The sequence below is a fragment of the Lepidochelys kempii genome, chromosome 25 (genome assembly GCF_965140265.1).
Source record: "Lepidochelys kempii isolate rLepKem1 chromosome 25, rLepKem1.hap2, whole genome shotgun sequence".
Lineage (NCBI taxonomy): Eukaryota > Metazoa > Chordata > Testudines > Cheloniidae > Lepidochelys > Lepidochelys kempii.
Genome location: NC_133280.1, coordinates 2612717 through 2636549, shown reverse-complemented (window position 1 = coordinate 2636549; position 23833 = coordinate 2612717). Strand labels below are relative to the sequence as shown.

General features: G+C 51.0%; 1 protein-coding gene and 1 non-coding gene across 2 annotated transcripts in view; one reads left to right on the top strand and one right to left on the bottom strand.

Moving 5' to 3' along the window:
- Nucleotides 1-6848: 6848 nt before the first annotated feature.
- Nucleotides 6849-23833, top strand: part of PRAM1 (PML-RARA regulated adaptor molecule 1) — a 29812-nt gene continuing 12827 nt past the window's right edge. Inside the window, exons 1-6 of the mRNA XM_073324667.1 lie at nucleotides 6849-6864; nucleotides 7894-7950; nucleotides 17707-17809; nucleotides 18564-18676; nucleotides 20302-20350; nucleotides 22244-22343. Coding sequence (XP_073180768.1) covers nucleotides 6849-6864; nucleotides 7894-7950; nucleotides 17707-17809; nucleotides 18564-18676; nucleotides 20302-20350; nucleotides 22244-22343 — 438 coding nt within the window. The remainder of the gene's footprint in view (nucleotides 6865-7893; nucleotides 7951-17706; nucleotides 17810-18563; nucleotides 18677-20301; nucleotides 20351-22243; nucleotides 22344-23833) is intronic.
- Nucleotides 14895-14965, bottom strand: TRNAG-GCC (transfer RNA glycine (anticodon GCC)). Its single transcript has one exon. It is a non-coding gene; the product is annotated as a tRNA-Gly (tRNA).

The following is a 23833-nucleotide window of genomic DNA, read 5'->3' as shown; positions in this document are numbered from 1 at the left end:
TCCTCGGCCCGAGACTCCCCTCTGTGGTCAGACCCCGAGACCCCCTCCCTCTGTGGCCGAAGACTGCCCTGCCACAGCCCAAGCCCCGAGACCTCCTCCCTGCCCCCCCGCAGCCAGAGCCCTGAACCCCCCTGACCTCCCTCTGTTGCCAGAGCCCTCTGGCCCCCCGAAGCCTGAGCCCATCTCCAGGGCTGGAGCCCCAAGACCCCCTGCTCCTCCCCCACAGCTGGAGCCCTGAGACTCCCTGCCCTGCCTCCTGCAGCCAGAGCCCCAAGACCCCCACACCCCCATAGCCCAAGCTCCAAGACCCTCTCCCTGCTCTGCGGCTGGAGCACAGCCCTGAGACCCTCCTCTGCAGCTGGAGCCCCGAGAACCCCTCCATGGCTGAAGCCTCGAGACCCCCCTTCTCCCCCATGGCTGGAGTCCCTCCCGGTCATCACAACCCAACTCTCTAGACTTCAAGTTCTAATAAGTGAATCCTGCATTACTGTCTCCTGTTTCTTCCTATCCTTGCAACAAAGCCCGTTGCCAACTGTGTCCACATATCTATTCAGGGGACACCATCACAGGGCCTAATCACATCAGCCACACTATCAGAGGCTTGTTTACCTGTGCATCCACCAATGTGATATATGCCATCATGTGCCAGCAATGCCCCTCTGCCATGTACATTGGTCAAACTGGACAGTCTCTATGTAAAAGAGTAAATGGACACGAATCAGATGTCAAGAATTATAACATTCATAAACCAGTCAGAGAACACTTCAATCTCTGGTCACTCGATTACAGACCTAAAAGTGGCAATTCTTCAACAAAAAACTTCAAAAACAGATTCCAAGGAGAGACTGCTGAATTGGAATTAATTTGCAAACTGGATACAATTAACTTAGGCTTGAATAAAGACTGGGAGTGGATGGGTCATTACACAAAGTAAAGCTATTTCCCCTTGAAAAGGAGTACTTGTGGCACCTTAGAGACTAACCAATTTATTTGAGCATAAGCATCCGATGAAGTGAGCTGTAGCTCACGAAAGCTTATGCTCAAATAAATTGGTTAGTCTCTAAGGTGCCACAAGTACTGCTTTTCTTTTTGCGAATACAGACTAACACGGCTGCTACTCTGAAACCTATTTCCCCTTGTTTATTTCCCCTCCTACTGTTCTTGTAAAGTGCTGGAAATGGCCCACCTTGATTATCACCACAAAAGGTTCCCCCCACCACTCTCCTGCTGGTAATAGCTCACCTTTCCTGATCACTCTTGTTACAGTCTGTATGGAAACACCCATTATTTCATGTTCTCTGTGTATATAAAATCTCCCCACTGTATTTTCCACTGAATGCATCCGATGAAGTGAGCTGTAGCTCACGAAAGCTGATGCTTAGATAAATTTGTTAGTCTCTAAGGTGCCACAACTCCTCCTGTTCTTTTTCCTAACAACAGGATCCCCTCCCCCAGAGGGGTGTCCTCAGTGAGCAAGGATACCATGACAACATTAGGAAGAAGGGTCCCAACCGTGAGATCAGTTCCCGCTGTTCCAGCTTGATGTTCTCCTTCCCTGAGGCTTTCATCCTCCCCAACAGCACAGAGGCTGCCAGACTGGGACTGGGCCCGCTCTGCTGTGTCCTGGAAAGTCTGGTCTGTCTCCCTGAGCTCCTCTGGTTCAGCCCATATTCAGCCTCTGAGGGCCAGGAGCTGCGTGCACCAAATGCACACATAGACCACCTGCCCACAAGGCAGGTGCTTGAATATGCTGCATTCAGTGCATATCCCCCACCCTGTTGCTGGCCATCTGCTTATATTATTTTGACTCGTGCAGGGTTTTTGTTCGTTTCTTTGTTCTTTGTTTTTAAGGGGGATATTGGGCTAAGTTTAGCATATGTTTGTTAGGTGTGTCTGGCTCTCATGCACCCTCAAAATTCCCTTGCAAAATTCCCATTTGCTGCTCCACTGGTCACTTAGGAGCTGACTTTTTAAACCCCTCTTCTTCCTGAGTTAGCCCCACCCCTCCTCAAGGGTCCCTAAAGGGAATAGGGATCAAAGGATGCTGGGCTAGGTAGGGTAGTATTTTCTGCATTTTACAGATGGGGAAACTGAAGCACAGATGGATTAAGTGACTTGGCCAAGCTCATATAGGAAATCTGTGGTAGAGCAGGGAGTTGCACCCTGAGCTCCCGAGTCCTAAAGTCTCTGGGTCTGTCTACACAGCAGTTTGGAGTGAGTGGGAGTGAGCCTACTAGCCGGGGTTTGACAAACTCGAGCTAGCAGGGCTAGTGCTGTTGACACTCTAAAAACAGCTGCTCTGACACTTAGGGGCTGGGGTGGGTTTCAGAGCCCGAGCTCCAGCCTGAGGTGCAACTTCAGCTATTTCTAGAATGCTAGTGTGAGCCCCACAAACCTGTCTGTTGACCCAGATGGGGAGGCTTGTGTCTGCTTGCTCCAAAGTGTAGACATACCCTTAACCCCAAGGCCATCCTCTTCCTAAAGTTCATGGGGTGTTCTCTGCATAGAGCTCAGATGGCAGACCAGGGCTTGCCTCCTGCTTCGGAAGCCCATTCGTTCCCTGCCCTCTTGGACCCCGTGTACAGCTGCCGCCTCTGAGACAGCAAAACTGGCCACTGGCCACCCCGCAACAAGAAGAATGGTCTTAGTGCTGACCATAGCGAATTATTACTAACATGTTTAGAGAGCCAGTTTACACACAGGTTTCAGAGTCGCAGCCGTGTTAGTCTGTATTCGCAAAAAGAAAAGGAGGACTTGTGGCACCTTAGAGACTAACCAATGTATTTGTAAGCAGAGTCAGGATGAGCTCCACCCTGACATCTGGTGGTGAGGTGTGGCAAGTTGTGGAAAAGAACTTCAGGGGCTGATCTCATTTGCATAGGCACACCCACCCCGCCTAGAATGAGCCCATAGCTGCCCAAATGGTCACTTTGGCTGTTGTGGGATCCCCAGTGTCTCTGTTATTGGGTCAGGAAGAATAAATTGTTATTACCCTGACTATGGGAACTGTGCTTGGAACTGTACTGGGCCTTTTGTTATGATGGAGGGACTCACCACCAACTAAGCAGCACTCGCTAGGCAAGGATCATGGGTTCCAAAACCCAGTGAATGGAGAGAGGCTGGGGATAGGTATTAATGCTTGGTGGTATGGCCTCCCCCTGGTGAGGGCCTTACATGCTAATTGCACTTCCTCCTCTCTCCACTGTGGAATATCAGAGCTAATTTTGATTCCATTGGGAGTCTAGTTACAGGCTGCTGAGCTGAATTCACTTTGGGCTGACGGTGCACCAGCACTGGGGCTCCCCTACTACAAGCTGAATTCACCTAAGAGCTGAAATCCCTGAGCGTTGTGTTAAGTAGGCGGGGGAGCCTGAAGAGATATGGTGGAGGAGTTTGCAAGGAGTGCTGGAGTGCCTTGTGGACAGGCTGGGGGAGCAGTTTGTAGGACAGTGGGAGCTGCTGGTGGGATGCGGAGCGGAGCAGTTCGTGGGACGGCGGGAGCTGCTTGTGGGGAGCAGAGCCGAGCGGAGCGAAGCAGTTCGTGGGGCAGCTGGCGGGGCGGAGCGGAGCGAAGGCCTATGGAGCTGTGGGGCGGTCAGTTTCAGATCATGTAAGGTGCCCCTTACCTCTCTCTCTCTCCCCCTGCCCCCCAGTTGGGAGGTGAAGCTCTGCAGATAAACTTTCGAACTCTGGGGCTGCCCTGACCAGGGACAGAGACTTTTGGGCCACTGGACTTTTGGCACTTTAGGTGATTTGGGGTTGCTGGACTCAAGAACCAAAGGGAAAGGACACGCCCCAGTTTGCTTGAGGTGCGTTTTTTGCTCATGGGTTGTGTTATGAATCCTGTTGGTGGTGTTTCCCCAACATAATGCCACACTGTTTCTCTCTGTTATTAAAAGGCTTTTGCTACACTCAGACTCTGCTTGCGAGAGGGGAAGTATTGCCCCTTGGAGGCGCCCAGCGGGGGTGGTATATATTTGTCCCAGGTCACTGGGTGGGGGCTCAAGCCGGTTTGTATTGTGTTATTGGAATGGAACCCCTAGATATTGAACCCGGCCTTTGTTGCTGCCAACTCTGACGGGCAGAAGGGTTACATATTTGAGCATAAGCTTTTGTGGACTAGAGCTCACTTCATCGGATGCATTCAGGTTCCTAATGGTCAGGGCTACAAGAGGAGGGTATAACAGTTCTTCATTTTAGGGTAACTTTGTTTTCTGTGGGTCTCTTGTTGTTCTTGTGCTGCTCCTTGGGGTGTTTCCAATGCTTGGCATTGTGCAATAATAAACTAGTGCCCAGGGCTCTATCTTGGTGGAGAAAGGCCATTTGAGATGTTTTCTGGAGCTGAGGCAATACTTAAAGCACATGTTCAGTGCTTTGTTAAATTGTGATCTTAATGCTGTTGAGCACCATGGGTCAGATATTTAGGGAGCTAAAGATGCAGATTGGTGCTCAATGGGGTTTTCAAAAGCAGCTAGGCATCCCACATGGCGCTTTAAAAATCTGCCCGTCTCCTCAGAGTTTTCATCTCCGGACTGGACTACAGATGCCAGAATTACCTTGGGCCCTAGTTACAGCGATTTTCCAATTGCAACTTCTCAGATCCTTTCTTTCCAGTAATTCATTAAAATATAAACCTCAGGGAACAGGAATAAGCATATGAAAACCAGCAATATTTCATAGTAAAGCCCCTTGGAGGGCGGGGGAAGGAAAGTATTTCCAGTATTTGGGGAAGGGCCTCACTTTATTTTCCACTGAATGCATCCGATGAAGTGAGCTGTAGCTCACAAAAGCTTATGCTCAAATAAATTGGTTAGTCTCTAAGGTGCCACGAGTACTCCTTTTCTTTTTACACACAATTGGTGTATTTTGCTGTTGTTTTATCATTTTTCTTAGCTTATCCTAACATGGCACCGCCATCCAGACTACAGGCCTGTACACTGTCGAGAGCTTAAATGTGCTCAAGTGAAAAAAAAGCGGGCACTTTAAATCTTTTAACCAGCAAGGTGGTATAGCCACCAGCCAGCTGGCAACTGCCCTGCTCCACAACTCTCCATAAGCCTTCCCATCCCCCACTTTTGGCACATTCCAACCTCTCACTGTTGCTAGAACCCCCAGTCCAGTGCTAGGTCACTCACACAGCACGTATTATTTGTTTCCCAAATGTCAGTTAATGTGTCCGACCCCACAGAGGCAGGGCAGTACTGTTATCCCCCATTTTGCACAGAGAACTGAGGCTCAGTGAGATTAAGATCAGAAGCAGGTGACAGTTGCAGCTGATCTGTTTTAACTGTTTCAACCAATATCCCATAGGAAGTCTCTGGTAAGCCAGGGACAGAGCCCAGATCTCAAGGGGAGCAGGTGTATGAAGCTACTTCCTTGATCACAAACAAGATCATCCCTTTCCTTCCTATAGGCCTTTTCCTTGGTCATTGCACTGACGTTATTCATAGGTAGCTATTTGCTATCTGCAGTGTGTCTCGGTGCTTCAGAGAAGTGAGTATGCCGGGTTGCTCTACTGTGCACACAAGGTGGCCTGTGGGAAGAGTTATTTTGCTCTGGGCGAGTCCTTGATTCTGCTCCAAGCTGTCAGGTACTTGCCCTACCTGTTCACAGAACGATCTGACTTTTTGGGTAGGTTTTAGAAGATGCAAATCTGCAAATCCGCTTTTAAGCAAAATCTGCTTTAACAGAATTGCCAAAAAAAAGTCCTGATGTGGAACCATACTGTCCCCTCATGGATCAGCAGCAGGGTTTAAATAGAGGCCCTCAGATTTACATCGCAGACAGGTACCCTTCGAGCTGGCATACACTTTGCTCGTGAGCTAAGCGATTATTTGCTCAACAGCAGTAAAAAGGGGTTGGAATCAGGATTCCTGGGTTCTGCTCCTGGCTATGGGAGGAGAATGAGGTCTGGTGTTTAGAACAGAGAATGAAAACAAGGCCTAGCACATTCATTTCAAAAGGCAGTGTAGCTATGCGGAGGAGACTGGAGTCTGCCATATTTAAGACCTTCCAGCTCTACCAACAGTGACTTTCGGCAACTGCTCTAAAATGGGGGAAAGGATAACGGAGGACCCTAAGGCAGCGCGATAACAATAGATGACTGTGAGCTCACATTATCATTACATGACAGCATTAGGGGAGGCAGCATGGTCCAGCAGTGCGTGTGCTAGGCTGGGACTCCAGATACCTGAGTTCTTTCCCTGGTTGTGACACTGCAAAGTCACTTAATGTTTCTCTATCTGTAAAACAGGGGCATTGATACTGGCCTCCTTTGGAAAATGCTGTGTTACCATCCCCTCAGGAACAACTCCCTGCCCTGGCAACACAGTTGCTGATCGCGAATGCCTTGTGCTCTCTGCAAATCTCATGATGCTCTGAGGAGCAGGAGCAGTGCATTCAGTTTGGCCATTGTAATACTATATGACTCACTAACAAAACTTGTCCAGATAGTCACCCACAGGAGTGTAACCATCTCCCTGTAGTATAAAGAGAGAACCTGAGACATGAGGCATGGTATAAGGGGCCTGAAGTGACGCCTAAGGCCTGAACTAAAGTCAGGCCCTGCTGATATAAAGCAAAGTTAGCAAGAGTCAGGCCCTGTTATAAAACAGATGCCTGTTTACAGGTGCACTGTCCGGCACAGGAACTTGGCAACAACATGGCTTCGTTCCAAAACCACACTAGATATTCACATAAACACATTCCAGAAGGGTGGTACCAGGACACCCTGATACAAGGTTATGGTATAAACACACTCCCCAAAGATAATACAGGACACACTGACCCCTCCTAAAGAGATAGTAGGATGACAGGGTGATGGCTGGAGATGTTTTGATCGAGCCAACATGCACAAGGTAAAGGGTGGGAACTAACCACATCAGAGGGGCAATATGTAACTTGGTTGTATCAGCATAAAAAGGGGCCACAGAGGGGGTGGCTTTGTCTGGCCTAGTGGGGAGCAGAAGATCCTGTCGCTCACTGAGCGGAGTCCATTGTCACGGGCATACACGTATTAGTGGCCCCATAGAGTCTGCCAGGTACTAGTACTGTGCTTTCTCAGCAATAAACCTGGCTGAGCACCTTCGCTACTAAACCAAGTCTGTGGCCTTCTTGGGCAGTTCAATCAAGATCAGCTGTACGGGCTGTCTGCGCAGAGCTGGTGCAGCACATGGAGAGAACACACGCAGCCAACAACTGATAACACATACTTCAACTTCAAATCAATATAAAGTTCTTACATCCAAAGGAGAGCTAAGGGAAGAACTGAGGGTTTGGTTTGATGGCTGAACTGAAAAATCGAGAAAAAATTTGGTTAGTCACAAAACAAAACGGAATTTTTAAATTTTTTCTTGACAAAATGAAATAATTCAGGTCAAAGGAAACACTGTGAATGTTGTCTTGAAATGAAATGCCAACATTTTCTACAAAAGTTTCAAAGTGGTTTGTTTTGAAAATGTCAACACAAAGCATCCTGACATTTGCAATTTTGGTTTGGGGGTTTTTTTTCAGATGAACTATTTGCCAAAGTTGACCCAAATTTGCCAATAATTTTGGACCCTGAAAGATGCATTTTTTGGAGTGAAATTTCTATTTGCCAGAAAACAATTGTCCAACTCTACTCCAAAGAACCAAGGCTGTGTAGCTACGCCCAGCTCAGTGTCAGCAGGACCCGGTGCTACCACTCTGGCACCGACTGAAGCTAGGTCAGAAAGAGCTGCTCCCCCGCCCCTCGCTGCTTTTCATACAGACCACAACTACTTCCTGAAGTTAGACAGTCGCTTGTCACGCACCTGGCAAAAGCCTTTGGTTTCAAGATGCAGTGAAGGCAGAGGGTGATCAGGCTACATACAAATGCTGGATCCCAACCTCCCACGGGCAATTCTGCGTGAGGACATTTGAATCTACATGGAGAGAGGGAGAGAAGCAAGCGCGTGGTGACAGAAAATGGTGAGTAATTTACTGTGTCTGAGTTGTTCACACCTGGTCTCTGAGGAACACAAGGGCAGGAGAACAGGACACAGCCATTCCTCCATAGCAGTAGGAAAGATGGAGTGTCTTATTGCCAGCCAGACACAGCAAGAGCAACACAGGGTGAGCCTTGCTCCAGGTCAGAGGAGCAGCAAAAATCATTGTGCAACACATCCCCGTGGACAGTAGGACTTTTGCATTTGTCCAATGTGGTGCACAAAGAACCACCAGAGGATATCAGATTGCTTTGCAGTGTGAGATGTAAACCAGATGGGGATCACTTCACTCAGCACTGAAATGCAGCCGCCTTCTGGTCAAACCCAGAAGCTGGATAGAGGCACACAGCGACACTAAACAAACTAGGTCAAGATGTGATGTCTTTTTCAAAGCTACACTCTAGTTCAATCACAAGCTGTTGGGCTCGATGCAGGAATCACAGGGCAAAACTGGCTTGTGCAGGGCATCAGACTAGTACAGGGGTTCTCAAACCGGGGGTCGGGACCCCTCAGGGAATCGCAAGGTTATTACATGGGGGGTCGCGAGCTGTCAACCTCCACCCCAAATCCTGCTTTGCCTCCACCATTTATAATGGTGTTAAATACATAAAAAAGTGTTTTTAATTTATGGGGGGGGGTTGCACTCAGAGGCTTGCTAGGTGAAAGGGGTCACCAGTAAAAAAGTTTGAGAGCCACTGGACTAGAAGATTGGGTCCCTTCTTGCTTTAAAATCTATGAAAGCAGAGAAGATTACTGTACACGAGTGACACCAAAGAGGCATTTAGGGAGGTAGAATACAACAACCTGAGTTGGAATTTGATCGGGATATGGGGGTATCAGCAGCTTTAGTTCATAACTGGACTTTTTTTCCATCCTTTTTTTTTTTTTTTTGGAATTCATGAAATGGCTGCAAAATGGACATTGGCGTGGTTCAAAAAGCAATTCTGGGTCAAATATTCGCACTTGTGAATCTTGAAAAAGCTGGTTTATACAGTTGCTTCTTCAGAAGCCACCTGGCCTGTGGGGGAAGTAAAGACTTGGAGGACAGATGCCACGTTCTGTCTCCATCTGTGCTACTGCTGGCCCGTAACAATACTCATCTTGCAACTGCTGGGGATAGTGGCTACTTCCGTGCCTGCTCCCCTTGATGCCAAAGAAAGCTGGGAGTGCTCCCAGCTTTAGAGATCAGGCAACTCATTTAGGTGCCTACATTTAAGCACTCAAGTTTTAAAATTTTGCCTTTATCTTCTTTGTGTCCAATCCCCCATCTGTAAAACTAAATCATGTACAAGTACAAAGTACAATTTAAGTCTGGGAGTAGCAGGGGGAAGAGCAAAGAGCTTTGGGAGAGCAAATCCAAACGTGCTGATTAGCTGTTTTGTAAAGGGACAAAATAGGTATTGCACGGGCTGGGAAATGACTGGTGGGCGGCTCACGGGATGACCCCTTTGTGGGGATGCGGTCCATGCTATACAAAATTTACAATACAAGCTTTACAAAATTCCAACTACATTACACCTGCTGCTCTCTGGCATGCACTAGTTTGGCAGTGCTACCCCAAAAGCAATCAAGGCAGCCATTCCCCGGGGATTTCCAACACAGAGGTTTCTAGGCCATTTGGGCAGCTCTGAAATGCTGTTGTAGAGGCCAGCCCCTCGCTGGTGCAGTTACTCGCCTGCCTCACTTCACAGTGTGAGCTCAGCACAATACTAACCGCACAGGAAACTCACCAGGCACTGCTCTGAAAAGCGTGGGGAGCTCCTCCCACACAAACACAGGACTCGCTCTCCCAGATGGCGGTGACAGCGAGGGCAAGGTGACGAGCAGAGGCATGCAACTGGGACTGCCTCTGCCTACAGCTGCAGCGGTCACTAGTGAGGCCATGGTTCCCAAATGGCAGCCTAAGCTGACACCCTTGAGTCAGGCTATTGCACCTGCCAGGCTTTGCAAAGAAAAATGCAACTGGGGTACAAGTGAGCTGCCTGCTAGAGCCATGGCCAGTCAGCTGCACCCAGGAGGGAATTTTTCAAAGGGCTGTGTGACCCAAGGGATGCACCTAAGAGCAAGCGGGTTTTAGGGCACAAATACTTTGCACTGGAAATTGCACTTGTAATAGGGTGCAGCCGACACCAGCAACTCTGCATTACCTGTCCAGAGAGGCCCAGCCACGCAGCAGCCAACGTCTCCAGGCAGCAGCGGGCTCTCGGTTCACAGGGCAGCCAGGCTGACAGGTTCCCTGGGAATCGCTTTGCAGCAAGATGGTCCCAGAGGGACCAGGAGCAGGATGGAGAGGGAATGTGGCTGTCTCCTGACTCCCCTCATTTTGCCATTGACTTCGATTGGGGTTGGGAGCAGGACTGGGCCCTTTGCTCCCTTCCAAACCCTGTGCAGTGTCTGGATACTAAATTCTACTCTTCGCTCTGTTGGTGTCAGCGTGAAGTAACCCCACGGGGTCAGAGTGCCCCTCCCATTGGAACCCCTTCGGAGGGCACCGCGGGAGAAGGAACAGAGGAGAAAAACTCCCCGAGAGTGACCCCTGGAGCTTCTCCAGGTTGTTCTGTTGGGGGCTGGGTGCTTATCTTTGCCCCCATCCGCAGAACAAGCAGGAGGTTCAACCCTGAGATTATTCAGCCACTGCCATCAGCATCGAGGCTCCGTGGCTCCGCAGCCGCGCCAGGGCCCCGTTGGCTGTTTGGACTGTAGGCTCTTTCTCTCCAGTTTTGTGCCGATCCTTACGTAATGGGACCTCTAGTTGTTACTATAATACAAAGAATGATCGTTTGCCAGGTGGGATGTGAAATGTTTGTGGTTTCAATTAATTTTACTCCATGGACATTGTCAGGGTGATTGCCTAGAACTGTCCTTAATGATCCTCAGACACATGTGGAAATGAACGTTGTCTATTCTGTCCTAGGAAGGAGAACGTGTTAAGCACCTACGGGCCAAGTTCCAAGGGAACAGGCAAAAATTCTCTGAAATGAGCAACAGGCCAGGGAGTCAGCTTGCAGCCTCACTTGCAAAGGAGGAGACACACGCACTTAAACCTGGATCTGAGAGGGACCAATCTACTAAATTACCCAAAACCAGGAGGATGGGTTTGAAAAATGCTCCTTTGTGTCAGGATGACGTTCCAGGCTTGGGGCCCCTTTGTGAAGACCCAGCATGGGTGGCTAACTCCAAGGATGGAAATGCTATGGAATCCAGCCTCCACGCAGCCGTTCTGCAAACAGGAATACGAGAGGCACCCCCTGAACAAAAGGGCACAAGGTGGAATTCAAACCTTCCTGAGAGAAGCCGGACTCAGCAGACCTGGCCACTGATCAAACATGCTAGGAATCAAGGGGTAAATGCTGGTGCCCCCCTGGTTCCTGCCAAAGGGACAGCTGTCCTATCCCTACTGGACTCTCCAAGAAGCATACCAGAGAAATGGCAACCTAAGGTTCCTAAGAGAAAGCCACTGCCACATGCAACAGCACTGGGAGTCAAGCCAATGAAACCCCAGCGCCCTCCTGAGGTGGATCTAGAGGGGTTCTGGAAGGCTGCTGCTATCAGAACACATGCTTATCCTGCACCAGAGCCAGGGAGAGGCATGAGGCATGGTATGTACAAGAGTACTTTGGTTACATGCGAACCCCCAGACAGCTAGAGGAGAGCGGCCCTGCAGGATGGGGAGTCACTAGTGCAGGAAGGAAAAGCTGCTGAATTAGGATCTGGAATTCCTTTGAGTGGAAGGGAAAGATGCGGTTCTGGGAAAGAAGAGGCAGGTTTTATAAACATAACAGGATGGGGGAAGAACTAGAGAGGAAGTCGATCCATTAATAAATGAGAAGATGGAGGAAATTAATGAGGACTCAGAAACTACTGAGATGCTGTGCTTGTTTTTGCCTGTAGCAAAAGAAAGACCAGAGTGGTGCCTAGTTAGGAAGTGAGCTGGAGAGAGCTGCTTACACACTGGTTGGCTTAGGTAGGGTTACCATACACCGGTATTTTCCCGGACATGTCTGGCTTTTTGGTTCTTAAATCACCATACAGGAGGAATTTTTAAATATCTAAAAACATCCGGGATTTTGCCATTATTATTTTTCCCCAAAGAAGAGTTGATCATTCAAGAAAGAGAGTGAATGTTGATTACTCAAGAGAGTGCCCGTTTTTTCCCCCTAGCTCCCAGTGCTTGCGCCACAGAACAGCTGTTTTGTGTGGCTGGGAGGGAGAGGGGAGAAGGGAGAATGCGGTGTGCTCAGGGGAGGAGGCGGGGCCAGGGCGGGGATTTGGGGAAGGGGTCCAATGGGGCAGGGAGGGGTCAGAGTTGGGGCGGGGACTTTGGGGAAGTGGTTGGAATGGGGGCAGGAAAAGGGTGGAGTTGGGGCAGGGGCAGGAGAGGGTGCGAGCAAATCCCTCTTCCCCCGCCCCATGGAGTGTCCTCTTTTTTGAATGTTCAAATATGGTAACCCGAGCTTAGGAAACTAATGAACTTCTCTGTAGCTGGCAGTAACTCACCAGGAACAATCTCCCCCCCCAGACAGCCCTGCATGCTCTCTGATACTTTTGTGTAGCGGGTAGAATTGGGAAGGGTACTCTGAGCCAGCAGGAGCATCCGAGTGGGGCCCAGACAGTTGTCATGTTCCTGCTTTTTGTGTCCAGCCTGAATTGCCAGAAGCCACCTTTGGTATTAATGACTGCAAAGACTTTTGTGTTGGCTCAGTCTGGCAACACTCCTCCCCACGTAGGCAGGGAACAGTGCTCTGCTGAGGTCCTCAGGGTCTAAGCAACTTGCATAAGATCACTGCCCTGCTGATCTTAGCTCTTTTCACAACCCCCTCATTCCACAAGCTTGCTGGGGGCTTTGCTCTCCTTCGCACTGCTCTGAAGGATGGACGTTGGGCCCTTTAGCCAGTTCGTGCTCCGTGTCTTACACTTGGGGCCGGGACGCTGGAGCCTGTGTAGAAGTGGTGGTACCACGGGTGCCTGAGCTGTGGCCTTGCCCCCTGCTCCCCCTCTTCCCCCAGGGCCCTGCCCCTTGGCCAGGCCGGAAGCCAGAGGCTGGCCATGGCAAGAGCCACCCAGGGAACCAGAGCTGCTGTGCGGAGCCCTGAACCCTCGACCTGCGCTGGGCACTGGGGTGCCTGAGAGCAGACCCCGACCCGTGTCTCCACTCCCAAAGGTGTGCCGCCCAGCTTCTCAGCTTTCCTACCATGAAGCACAGCAGCCCCTGCTGCCACTCTGCGCCTGCCCAAGGCAGCTACACCCATGTTAAAAAGTGGACAGGCATGGCCCTGCAACCTCCCGATTCTGGCACCCCTGACTTGGGGCCCTCCTCTGAACTGCACTCTGCTGGTCTCAGGTACTTCCGGCCTCCATTGCTGTAACATCTGAGCACATCACAGTCATTCATATACTTATCCTCGCTACATCCCCTGGGGTAGTGCAGTACTGTTATGGCCCTTGTACAGGTGGGGAAGGCAAGCAAAGAGAGAGTGAGTGACTTGTGTAAGGTCACACAGACCCTATGTGGGGGAAGCAGGGAATCAAACCCTGTTCTTATGAGTGTTAAGGGGTGCCCCTAAACACTGAGCCTAAATCCATACCATAATCAGGAGCCTAAATCCATACCATAATCCTTGTGTCAGCCACGCTCTTCTCCTGCATCCCTGGTGCATTTTCACTCTGAGATGTCTTGCAGACAGGTTCCTCATTCTCTATAATTAGAATCTTTTCCTTACAGGTTTCAGCCGAAACAAATGGTTTCTGTAACTCTTTTACCACTTCAAAGTGTAATTCTTACATGTACAGCTCAGTGATAAGAATAATCACATAACCTTAGTTTGATTTCACACTGTTGCAAAGCTGGGTTTCCTTCTTGTCAGTAATTGGTGCAGTTATTAGGTCACATGACAGTCCTTTCTGAGACAGAATTTCCTTACCTGGCTGTTTGCCAGGGTGCACACGTCAGGGTTTTCCTGGTGTTCTATCTGCACCTATAATAAAGACTATGGATACATCAGGTGTGCTGGCCTCTTTTGCCTTCATCCAAATGGACCTTGTTTTGCTACCTGTGCAGTCAGTAGGCTTTCGTAAAAAGGTTTATCTCTGTCTCTGGACATGTCTCTCTGCCCTCACCCACTGACTATCACACAATAATGATGCACAGTAATTTCAATGCACAATAGTTTCTGCATTGTCCTCTTTTCCTGCTGTTTGTCTTTTCTGTGCAGGTGTCCCCCCACTACATTACTGGTTTTGCCTGGGTTGGGCTGAATTCATTTTTCAGGCACAAATTTATAATGTAGCGAATCTAGCTTGGCCTCTCCTCACATCTGAGCCCTGGCATCTGCATCTCTTGTGTCCAGTGCCATGTCGTCTTGTATCAGTTTACCATGCAATGACCAGACATGCCTGCCAGCTGATTCCTGGCTTTGGAATGTCCCTGGCCGGTTGGGTTAAGTGCATTCATACAGTATGTTCCTGGATGGCTGGAAGAGCTTCTCCTGCGCTGCCAGGGGCTCTGTAACAGCCTGCTGCTGCGCTCCAGGCAGCATGGGAAGCTGGTAAATATGGGAGCAGGCTGTTCACAGCAAGCCTTACCGAAGGAGCTCCCTTGTCCAGTTCACTTGCAACTTCACAGGCTTCCCATTATGGCTGAAGAAATGCCTGGCTTGCCCTCTAAGGCAACTGGATTTATTTCCGAACACTCAAGCTTCCTCACAGCAAGTCCAGCCCTCTCTGCCTTCATAGAATCATAGAATATCAAGGTTGGAAGGGACCTCAGGAGGTCATCTAGTCCAACCCCCTGCTCAAAGCAGGACCAATCCCCAATTTTTGCCCCAGATCCCTAAATGGCCCCCTCAAGGATTGAACTCGTAACCCTGTGTTTAGCAGGCAAATGCTCAAACCACTGAGCTATCCCTCCCCCCCAAAAAGCCACAACTGTGCATTGGCCAGGAATCGAACCCGGGTCTCCCATGTGGCAGGCAAGAATTCTACCACTGAACCACCAATGCTATTTGCTGGATATAGGAAGGCGGGCAGTCCAAGGGTGTTAGGGAGCCGGGCCTGGGGAGGATCCATTTCTGGACAATGCTGTCTTTGGGCTGGAAGCTGATTTGTTCTTTACTTGGGGGTCTAAAAACACTCAAATCGTCCCACATTTCAGCAAAGGCATTTCAAACAGCAGTGCTACTGTCCTGGACAGCCACTAGGGGGTGCCAGACACTGGTACTCAATGCCCAGTCTGGTAGCTGGGGACCCAGGTGTGTGCAGGGTCTGGCGGGGGGAGGGAGTCAGTCCAGGGGAGCGCTGGATATAGGAAGGCGGGCAGTCCAAGGGTGTTAGGGAGCCGGGCCTGGGGAGGATCCATTTCTGGACAATGGAAGGGAGAGAGCTGGAATGAAGCTATAATAGAAACCCCCTCTAGAATGAGATGGGCTGAGTGTGATGTGCGTTGTCATTGTGGCGCTCACTGTTGTAGGCTCTTTCACCCATCGGGGGCAGGGGGAGGCTGCGCCTTCCTGCAGACTTTCTGGGATTTTTGCAATGCAAGTCAATACGATCTTGGATTCCGGTGTACGGTGACGAATGGCCTGTGGAGGGCTGGCAGTGGGGTCATCAGGGAAGGCAAGCCTCTTTCACTTTCTTCTGAGAACTGTAAGACTTAATCGCTGCCAGTGATGCAGTCTTCAGGGTTCTGGTTTAATAGCACTTGGGAGCTGTGCAAGGGGCAGGAACCCCCGACCTTAAAAAGTAGGGACTGTGCTGCTTGGACACCATTGATCACTCTGGCCACTAGACCTGCCTCTAGGCCAGTACCGCTTTTCCTTTGGTCCATAGGGAGAACTCGGGTTGTGTGGGGTAGCTACACTTCTGTGTGACCAGCTCTGAAACCATTGTGATGATGTCCTAGTTTGGGCAACTGCCCCCGGTATGTTCTGCTCCGGGGTCCAGCCAGGGCACCCACTCTAGGCTCCAGCCCCTCAGCCATCACCTCTCTTGGGTGGAGACCAAGTCTCTTGCCCTCCTGACCAGGGTTGTTCCAAGCTGCACACTTCCCTGCCTACACTGTGAGCTCCCCAGCAAGTCAGACTGCCTCAGCCAGCCTGCTTGGCCTTCCTTCCTCAGAGGCTATCAGCGGGGTAATTGCATCATTAGCAGTCACCAGACAGCCCTGTCTAAGGGTAGTGTCTACACTACAGCTTACGTCAGAATAACTTATGTGGCTCAGGGGTGTAAATAAACCACGCCCCCGAGTGACATAGGTTACACCCACAGACACGCCGGCGTGGGCAGTGCTGTCCATGGGAGAGCTTCTCCTGCTGCCCGCAGAGGCAGTGTTATTACACCAACAGACGACACAGCACCCGACTCATTCACTGCAATGCACCGTACAAGCTGTACGTCCAGTGAACTCCCCCAGCGCCTTTCTGCATTGACTGTGGCCAGGTCTACATGAGACACTTTTGCCGGTAGAGCAATGCCAGGTATGTGATTTTTTTGCTACATTTCTATGCCAGCAAAAGCCTTCATGTAGACACTGTTATGCAGTTAGAGTGGCATAAAAGTGTTTTTGCAAAAAGTGGCAACCCACTCTTTTACCAGTCTCAGCTGCATCTCCACTAGGCGGGCTTGCCGGCATAGCTATTCCAGCAAACCCTTCCTAGCATAGACAAGGGCTTTCTCGCTGCCTTTTCTCTCCTTCTCCCAGGGCCAATGGAGAGGGGCTATTAGGGGTCAGTTCTGCTCTGTTCCCACATGCCCTGAAGCCTGGCCTCTCCCTCCCCTCTTCCCAGGGCTGATGGAAGCTTGTGATGGATGGAGTGTGAAGCATGGGGGGGGTGTTTGTGGTTACTGCACCTTGAAGGACTGGCACACAGTGTTGTAAATGGTCACAATTTTATCTCACAAATGAGGTGATATTTAGTGCACTTCGTAAAGCCCCAGCTCATGGGTCATGCAATCAGCTTGCATTTAAAAAGAAAAGTAGCTTTCTAGCCCCAATGTTTTTTGAGGAAAGCTTGAAAACATGGCCAGCGAGTGCCTTAAAAGAGCAAAAAGAACCCCAGATTTATTAGGATTAAAAAATCCTCTTGTGATTTTTAAGCCAATCTCGAGATTTTGGGGGGCCTGAGTCATGGTTTTTCATTGCTTGGGGTTGACGATGCTGTATAGAGACATGTCATTGGTCAGTGGCTGCAGTTGCAATTAGTTGGCTACTGAACCCAAGATGGAACGAGTGGGCTGGGAGTAGCTTTTTACTTGGGAGCCCCTCACTGTGCTAAGGAGATTTGTATGTATTGTTCCAAGCCAGTGAAAGGCCCTGTAGTTCATCCCAGGGGCGGGCTTGGCTGAATAGAATTCCTGGGAGCAGTGATGGGTGGGAGCAGCCTTTTAATGGGAGACTTTTTGAACAGCAAGGTGAACGGTGAGGCAGCATGATTAAGAGACCAGAGAACTGCCCTGGCCAGGAGACTGTGGAGGAGTCCATGACTGTGCCTTGCCTAGCGGGCTGGTTTGGGCACAGACCACATCTCCCTTCTTTTCCTCCCCTGCTTTCATGGCCCTCTCCAGTGGGGAAGGCAGGACGACCCTGCATATAGAATGGTCGGGGGCAGATCTGGAATCTAAATACGAGTTTCTTGGTGGGGGTGGAGGTTTGCATTGCCCTGACAAACCCAGGAAACTGGCTTGAAGCCATCAGTGAACTGGCTTTCCCCTCTACCCCTCCCCGTCCCCACAACCTTTGCCATAGGTCACCTGAAGCCAAATTCTGCTGGGTCTTCCCCAGTCCGACTTGCACCTCAAGCTGCTTCATCTCCTCGTGTCCTGAGGTCAGCGGCGGAAGTACTGAGATGGTAAATCTTTCTTATTCTTGCTTTGCACCCCCAGCTGCAGGATGGGCTGCTGCTGACCGAAGGCCAGAGCTGCGGATACAGTCCAGCATTTTCAGAAGTGGCCCCTGAGGTTCTGGATGCTGCAGTTTCTGGGTGCCACATATGAGACACCTCAGGTTGGATTCCCTGTTGGACAGTCATTCAGACCAGAGCTCAGTGCCGCCATTCTGCTATGGGGGTGTTTCGTACCCACGGTGCACGAGACTAAATGGCACAAGCTGCAGGGCAGAGGAGAATCAGACCTCCGGGGTGTGATTCTTCCGTGATGCTGAGGACCGTGATCTCCAAATGAAATCAATGGGAGCGTCCAGAAAGCAGTAGCAGCCCGAGGTGTCTCATGTGGGAGACCTAGTCACTGGGGGATCAGATAATTTTGAAACCTCTGGCGCTGGTCTCCCTCTGTAGCTCAGGTACCGATCACCATCTAGCTCACACCCTGTTGTGGTTCATTGCTACAAGGGAGGCGCAGCACTCTGCAAAATGACGGCACAGCCTGCAGCCCCAAACCACACTCCTTGTGGTGCCTTACAGTGTCGCATGGTCCTGTCCTTGCTGCAGCCCACTGCCAGCCCCAGGGACATTTTGGCCTCCTGCCCCTTGCCATCCACCCTCTTGCAGTGCTGATGTTTGTGACAGTCTGTTAAACTCGGCTCTTGCACTGCAATCACACCCACCACAGCTCAGCTCCCTAATCCCATTCTTTCTGCTGCCCCAGTCACCAAGAGCAGATATATGATGATGTGGAAGCAGTTGGGCCAATTGGCATAGGGAAAGGACGTCCGTTATCGTCTGCTTCCCGGCTCCCAGCAAGTCCCCGCTCTGGAACAGGTACGTACCCCAGACTGGAGCAGGGGTTATGGCAGGGGGTATGTAGCCAGCACTGCAAATAAAAAGGTGGCCACTGCCCACTAGACACTGTTCAGAGCACAGCTCGCGAGGAGCTCACCATCCACTACAAGTGTAGTGTGCAGCTCCACTCTGAAAAGTGAGTGTGCAAACCTGAACCCCCCCTCCTCCCCTGCTCCCTGTGTGCATCAGAGACATTTCTGATCAGCTCGGACCAGGGCAGATGCCATACACTGCCCGAGTCCCTCAGTGGGGGCCCGAATAGCACCTGGCTGAGCTTTTGAGAACTCAAGTCAGAGCGAATAGAAACTGTGTCTTGTGCTTCTGCAGCCTGCTAGCGCAGCATGGGGGAAAGGGGCTGTATTAGCACTGTCAGAGCCTGGCACCAAGGTGCCCTCCCCCATCCACTGCCCCAGGAGTTCAGACACCAGAGGGGTCGTTGTATTGTCCAAGCAGCCACAGGTGCCCAGGAGCAGCTGGCTGAAGGGTCTTGAGGCCATGGGGTGGATGCGGAAGGCAATGGCATCTGGGCCTTGGCTATGTGGCAAAGTTTTATCATACAGTGTAATCCACAAGGGAACTCTCCTGTTCCCTTATAACACTGGCATTTTCTGTTTACCTTAATCCCGTCCCAAGAGACATAAACAGGACTGCTCATACCAGAGTCAGAATGTCCACATGCAGGGATAGAGCAGTCTAAGATACACACCTTGGGTTAGACCCCAAATCCTTCCCCTTGTACCCAAGGATAACAGCTGCACCTGGAGAGCACAGCACCCTCTAGCAGTGGGGTTTGGAAACCTCAAGGGCCAGGGGCCTAGCTGAGTCGCGAGTCAGCTTGGGCACCCAGTGCTAAGAGCAGATTTTCAAAGACAAAGCACAATCCACCTCTGCTTTGAAAGTTCCCCTTCTTGGCTGAACACCCAAAATCCTTTGCAGAGCCCCAAGGTAAAGTCCTCGGTCTCTGTTTCCTGCTGGGCAGAGGCAGGAGCGTGAGTGAATGCGCAGTCAGTGTGCGGATGACCGACAGTGCTGTCGAGCAGGGTACTGTGTTATTATGGTGATGTGGTGGGATTCTGGGGAAGCGATGGCTGGAGTTCTGAGTTCCAGCCACATCAGTATCAGAAAGATGTGCATCAATTCGGGGGCGGGGAAGTCAGAGCCAAAGTGAAGGGGCTGGAGAGACCGATTACTGACCCTTCCTAAAGACTGGCTAAGCAACAGCAAAGGAGGGACCTGAGAATGGTCTCCAGGTATTTGCAGAGGACAACATCATAGAAGAAAGAAACTACTAGGGCATTCAGTGCCCTCCTGCCAGTCCAGGATGCCCCCTTCAAGGGGGAGAGGGGCAGGGTAAAATGTAAGCCTTCCTGACAGAGAGAGGGCTCTAGCTGTGGAGTCATCTCCACACAGGAAGCCCCATCATTTGGCACAGAGAAGACAGGGTAAAACCCTGGGGGCCAGGCTCTAGGGCTGGATGGGACCCAGCCTCCACCTCCGATGCCGGCAAAGCATTCCCGCCAACCACCCCTTTGAGCTTGTCTCAGCACGCGGCTTTGCCACACCAGCCTCACTGACTCCTCTCCATGCACTGTTTGTTTGTACAGGTGCCAAGCTGACCCTTGACAGATTTCCCCCACCGCCCACTGAGCCCAGGTAATCAATGGATTTATTTATTCAATGCTGCTCACATGCCGAAACATTGGGCATCACCTAGCGCATTTGCTGTGCTTCTGCAAGGGCCGCTGTTTTAGCTGAGCCCTGCGGGACTGAACCGGGCAACCACAAGAGCTATAAGCGTGCGGCTATAGCATGAGCCACAGCTGCCTAGCCAGGGCTCCAACAGCGTCCTCTGCTCTGGGGATCTGCAGAGAGGCCCCGTAAGAGCCTCAGGCAGCCAGCACGGTCAGGTCACATTTCCAAAGTTCTCTCTTTTCCAGCATGGATCTCACCCTATGGCCAGGGCCAGACTACAGCGGGACAGCGCCACGTCCCACACCAGCGGAAGGGGTTTTCCTGTCAGTGCAGTTCACCCTCCTCTCCAAGGGGCAGCAGTGGGGTTGACAGACACTTCTGTTGACCTAGCTGTGTCTATAGCTGGGGTTAGCTTGATCCACCCACGTCTCACAGGGTTTGAAATTTTTCACAGCCCTGAGCAATGTGGCTAGGTCGGTCTCGTTTTTGGATGTAGACCAAGCCTAAACTGCACAGCTGCGGAACTGCAGAGCACGCGTGGCTCTGGGCAGAGATTTCCAGCTGGGCCAAAACAGGACAGAAGACTGAGCTCCCCACTCATGGGATCAGCACAAACTTCTCTTACTAGGGCTCTGTGCTAAATGCCCTGTGTGTCTCTAGGGGCCCTGGGCTCAGTCCCTATCCAAATGCTTATGTGTGTGTTGGTGCCGTTCCCAGTCCCCTGGGCCAAGCTGGGCAGGTGGAAGGGAAGCACTGTTTGGTTGATAAAGGTAACTGTGTAGATGTGACATGATTTTTGCTTGGGAAACTCAGCCATGAATTCGGTAGAGCCCTCTGTATAACTGTGCATTTGGCTGTATTAAAATTCAACAAACCCAAATGTTTCAACCCTACCTGAATGAAATACTTTGTTTTACTTTTTCTGATGGAAAATTAAGGATTCAGCAAAATTAAAATTTTCCCACTGAAAATTTTGAATGATCAAAAAGCTGCATTTTCCACTGTTTGGATGAAAAATTCCTGACTCGCTCTCTCCATGGGGTTGCCAGCTCAGTCTGGGCCTCAGGGCTCTGTGGGGCATTGGTTCTCCGAGTCCTTGTTATCCAGACGGAAGTGAGAGCCCGGGAGCTATAATATAAGAAAACAATTTTAAAAGCCTATTTAAAACAGTCTGTATCATAAAGAAGCCTGATGGTTATAACCCCATGTTTGGCTTTGCAGTTCATCTTTGAATAAGAGGCCCCCACATGGGTGGCGTTAAAGAAAGGAACTGAGCCTTCACCTTTAAAATTTCAAGTTGTAGTTTCTTTATCTTCACACTGCATTAAAGCCAGGGCTTGCTGTGGTGGTTTGCATGGAATATACCTTAGCTTAGCAAATGGATTGGTGCAGATTGATTCTCCAGGTCATCTATGGGCTCGATTCACTATAGACCCGCCTCTTGCGCAGTCATTTACACCAGACATGGGAGTGCAAAACAGGCCAGGGATGTTTCACTCTGGCTCTGTGCCGGAGTAAATACCTGAACACACTGCAGGGCTGTGAGTCAGGCCTGATAAAGTTAAACACAAAGGCACGGATTCTGTGCTCCAGTTCACTGGCGTAAAGCTGACACAGAACCAAGTGGAGAATCTGGCCCGAACAGTTTAACTTCTCTGCTAGTTTGGAACGCAGCCCCAAAGCCCTGGACAGATGGAGACCTTGGGCTGTAGTGGGGCATCCCCAGCAGTGGAAGCAGGCTGCGGTGTTATTGCCATGGATGATTTATTATGAACTGGTCAAGGGAGGATTGGGGGGCGGGCTGCCTCTCCTGAACATTCCGGAAGATCACTGTGACTTTTCCTGGCTCTGCAGAAAAGCCCAGATTTCAGAGCTAAGCGGGAAACATGTGAAGAATCTCAAACAGTGCAAGAAAGAAGAGCAGACGGACAAGGAATTTCGGAAGAAATTCAAGGTGAGCAGCAATGGGCCCTTCTTCACAGCAATCCCCCCATGAGGTGCAGTCAGTCAGTCATTCCCCTCCTGCAGCCACAGTGAAGGTGGTGCCCTATGTGACAGGGATTTCGCACAAAGCTAGAGAGAGATCTCCTCTATAAAACAACTCTTAATAGGAACCCAGACCAAAATCTTTGTTAGCTTAGACTTAACAGTCTTAGGTCCCCCACTACAAGATCTGCCCTAGCTCAAGTAGAAATGATGGGCTCAGTGAAGAAATAACAGTGTCAGGTTCCCAGCGGTGAAGTCCTGAATGGCCACCTGCCAGAACACCCTACCAGCGTGACCTCACACACCCCATATTTGCAAGGTCACGTTCTGCAGCCAAAGTGCCGGTCCGCCATTCCGGTGTGATCCGGCCCCATCCAGCACAGCCGTTCTCTGGCCAGGGCCGTCCAGCCATTGCCGTGCAGGAGGTGAGGGATGATCTTAGAGATCCGGCCTGGCCTTACAGTCTCTGGTGGCATATGAGCACCTCTCAGTCTTTAACATGTGTATCCCCATAACTTCCCCGCACACGCAGTGCTGCTAGCCTCAGGTTGCCGATGGGGAGCTGAGGCACAGAGAGGCTTGGCCAAGGTCCCCCAGGACGTCTGTAGGCCAACAGGAATTGCAGCGAGGCCTCCTGCCTCCCAAGCTAGTGCCCAAAGCACTGGGCCATCCTGTCACTCTGTCAGAGCCATGGCTGATTTGGGCGCTTTTCCTGTCAATGCAGCCCTTCCTCCACCGCATCCCCCGCAGAGCTGTCTTCATCCCCACAGGCGCTCTGCCCCCAGCCTCCTCCCATCCCACATTCTTCAACATGCCCTCGCACCATGCGACACCACTTCCCTCCCACATCCACTGTCTGCTTCCTGAGATGTGGCCTACGGGTGAGAGCGGACTGGGACAGTGGGCCGTGGGGGGGGGGAGGAGTTGCTGGGGAATGAGGCTGTGTCAGGGTGCAAGGGGAAGCACGGCTGTGAGCAGGGGTATGGGGCTGTGGAGAGTGCATGGTAATGGGGGCATATGGAGAAATGGGCCACTATCTGGGGGCTGGGGGAAGGGAGATGAAGAGAGAGCTCGTCTCTTCTCCACTTCTTCTACCCCAGTCTCACCGCCCAGCTCACTTCCCAGGTCTCCCCCATGCTGCCTCCACAGAACTGCTCTGTCTGCCCTCGCCAGCTCCCTCATTCACACTGGGTCATGTGAAGCTGCCGCCTGGTGGGGAGGGGGGGCGAGCGGGGACGTGGGAGGGGATGACGGAGGGGAGCGGAAACATGGGGAGGGAATGATGAGGGTGAGTGGGGACATGGGACGGGATGATGGGGGGTGAGCGGGAACATGGGGAGGGAATGATGGTGGGCGAGCGGGAACATGGGGAGGGAATGATGGGGGCAAGCGGGAACATGGGGAGGGAATGATGGGAGCGAGCGGGTATGTGGGAAGGGAAGACGGTGGGTGAACAGG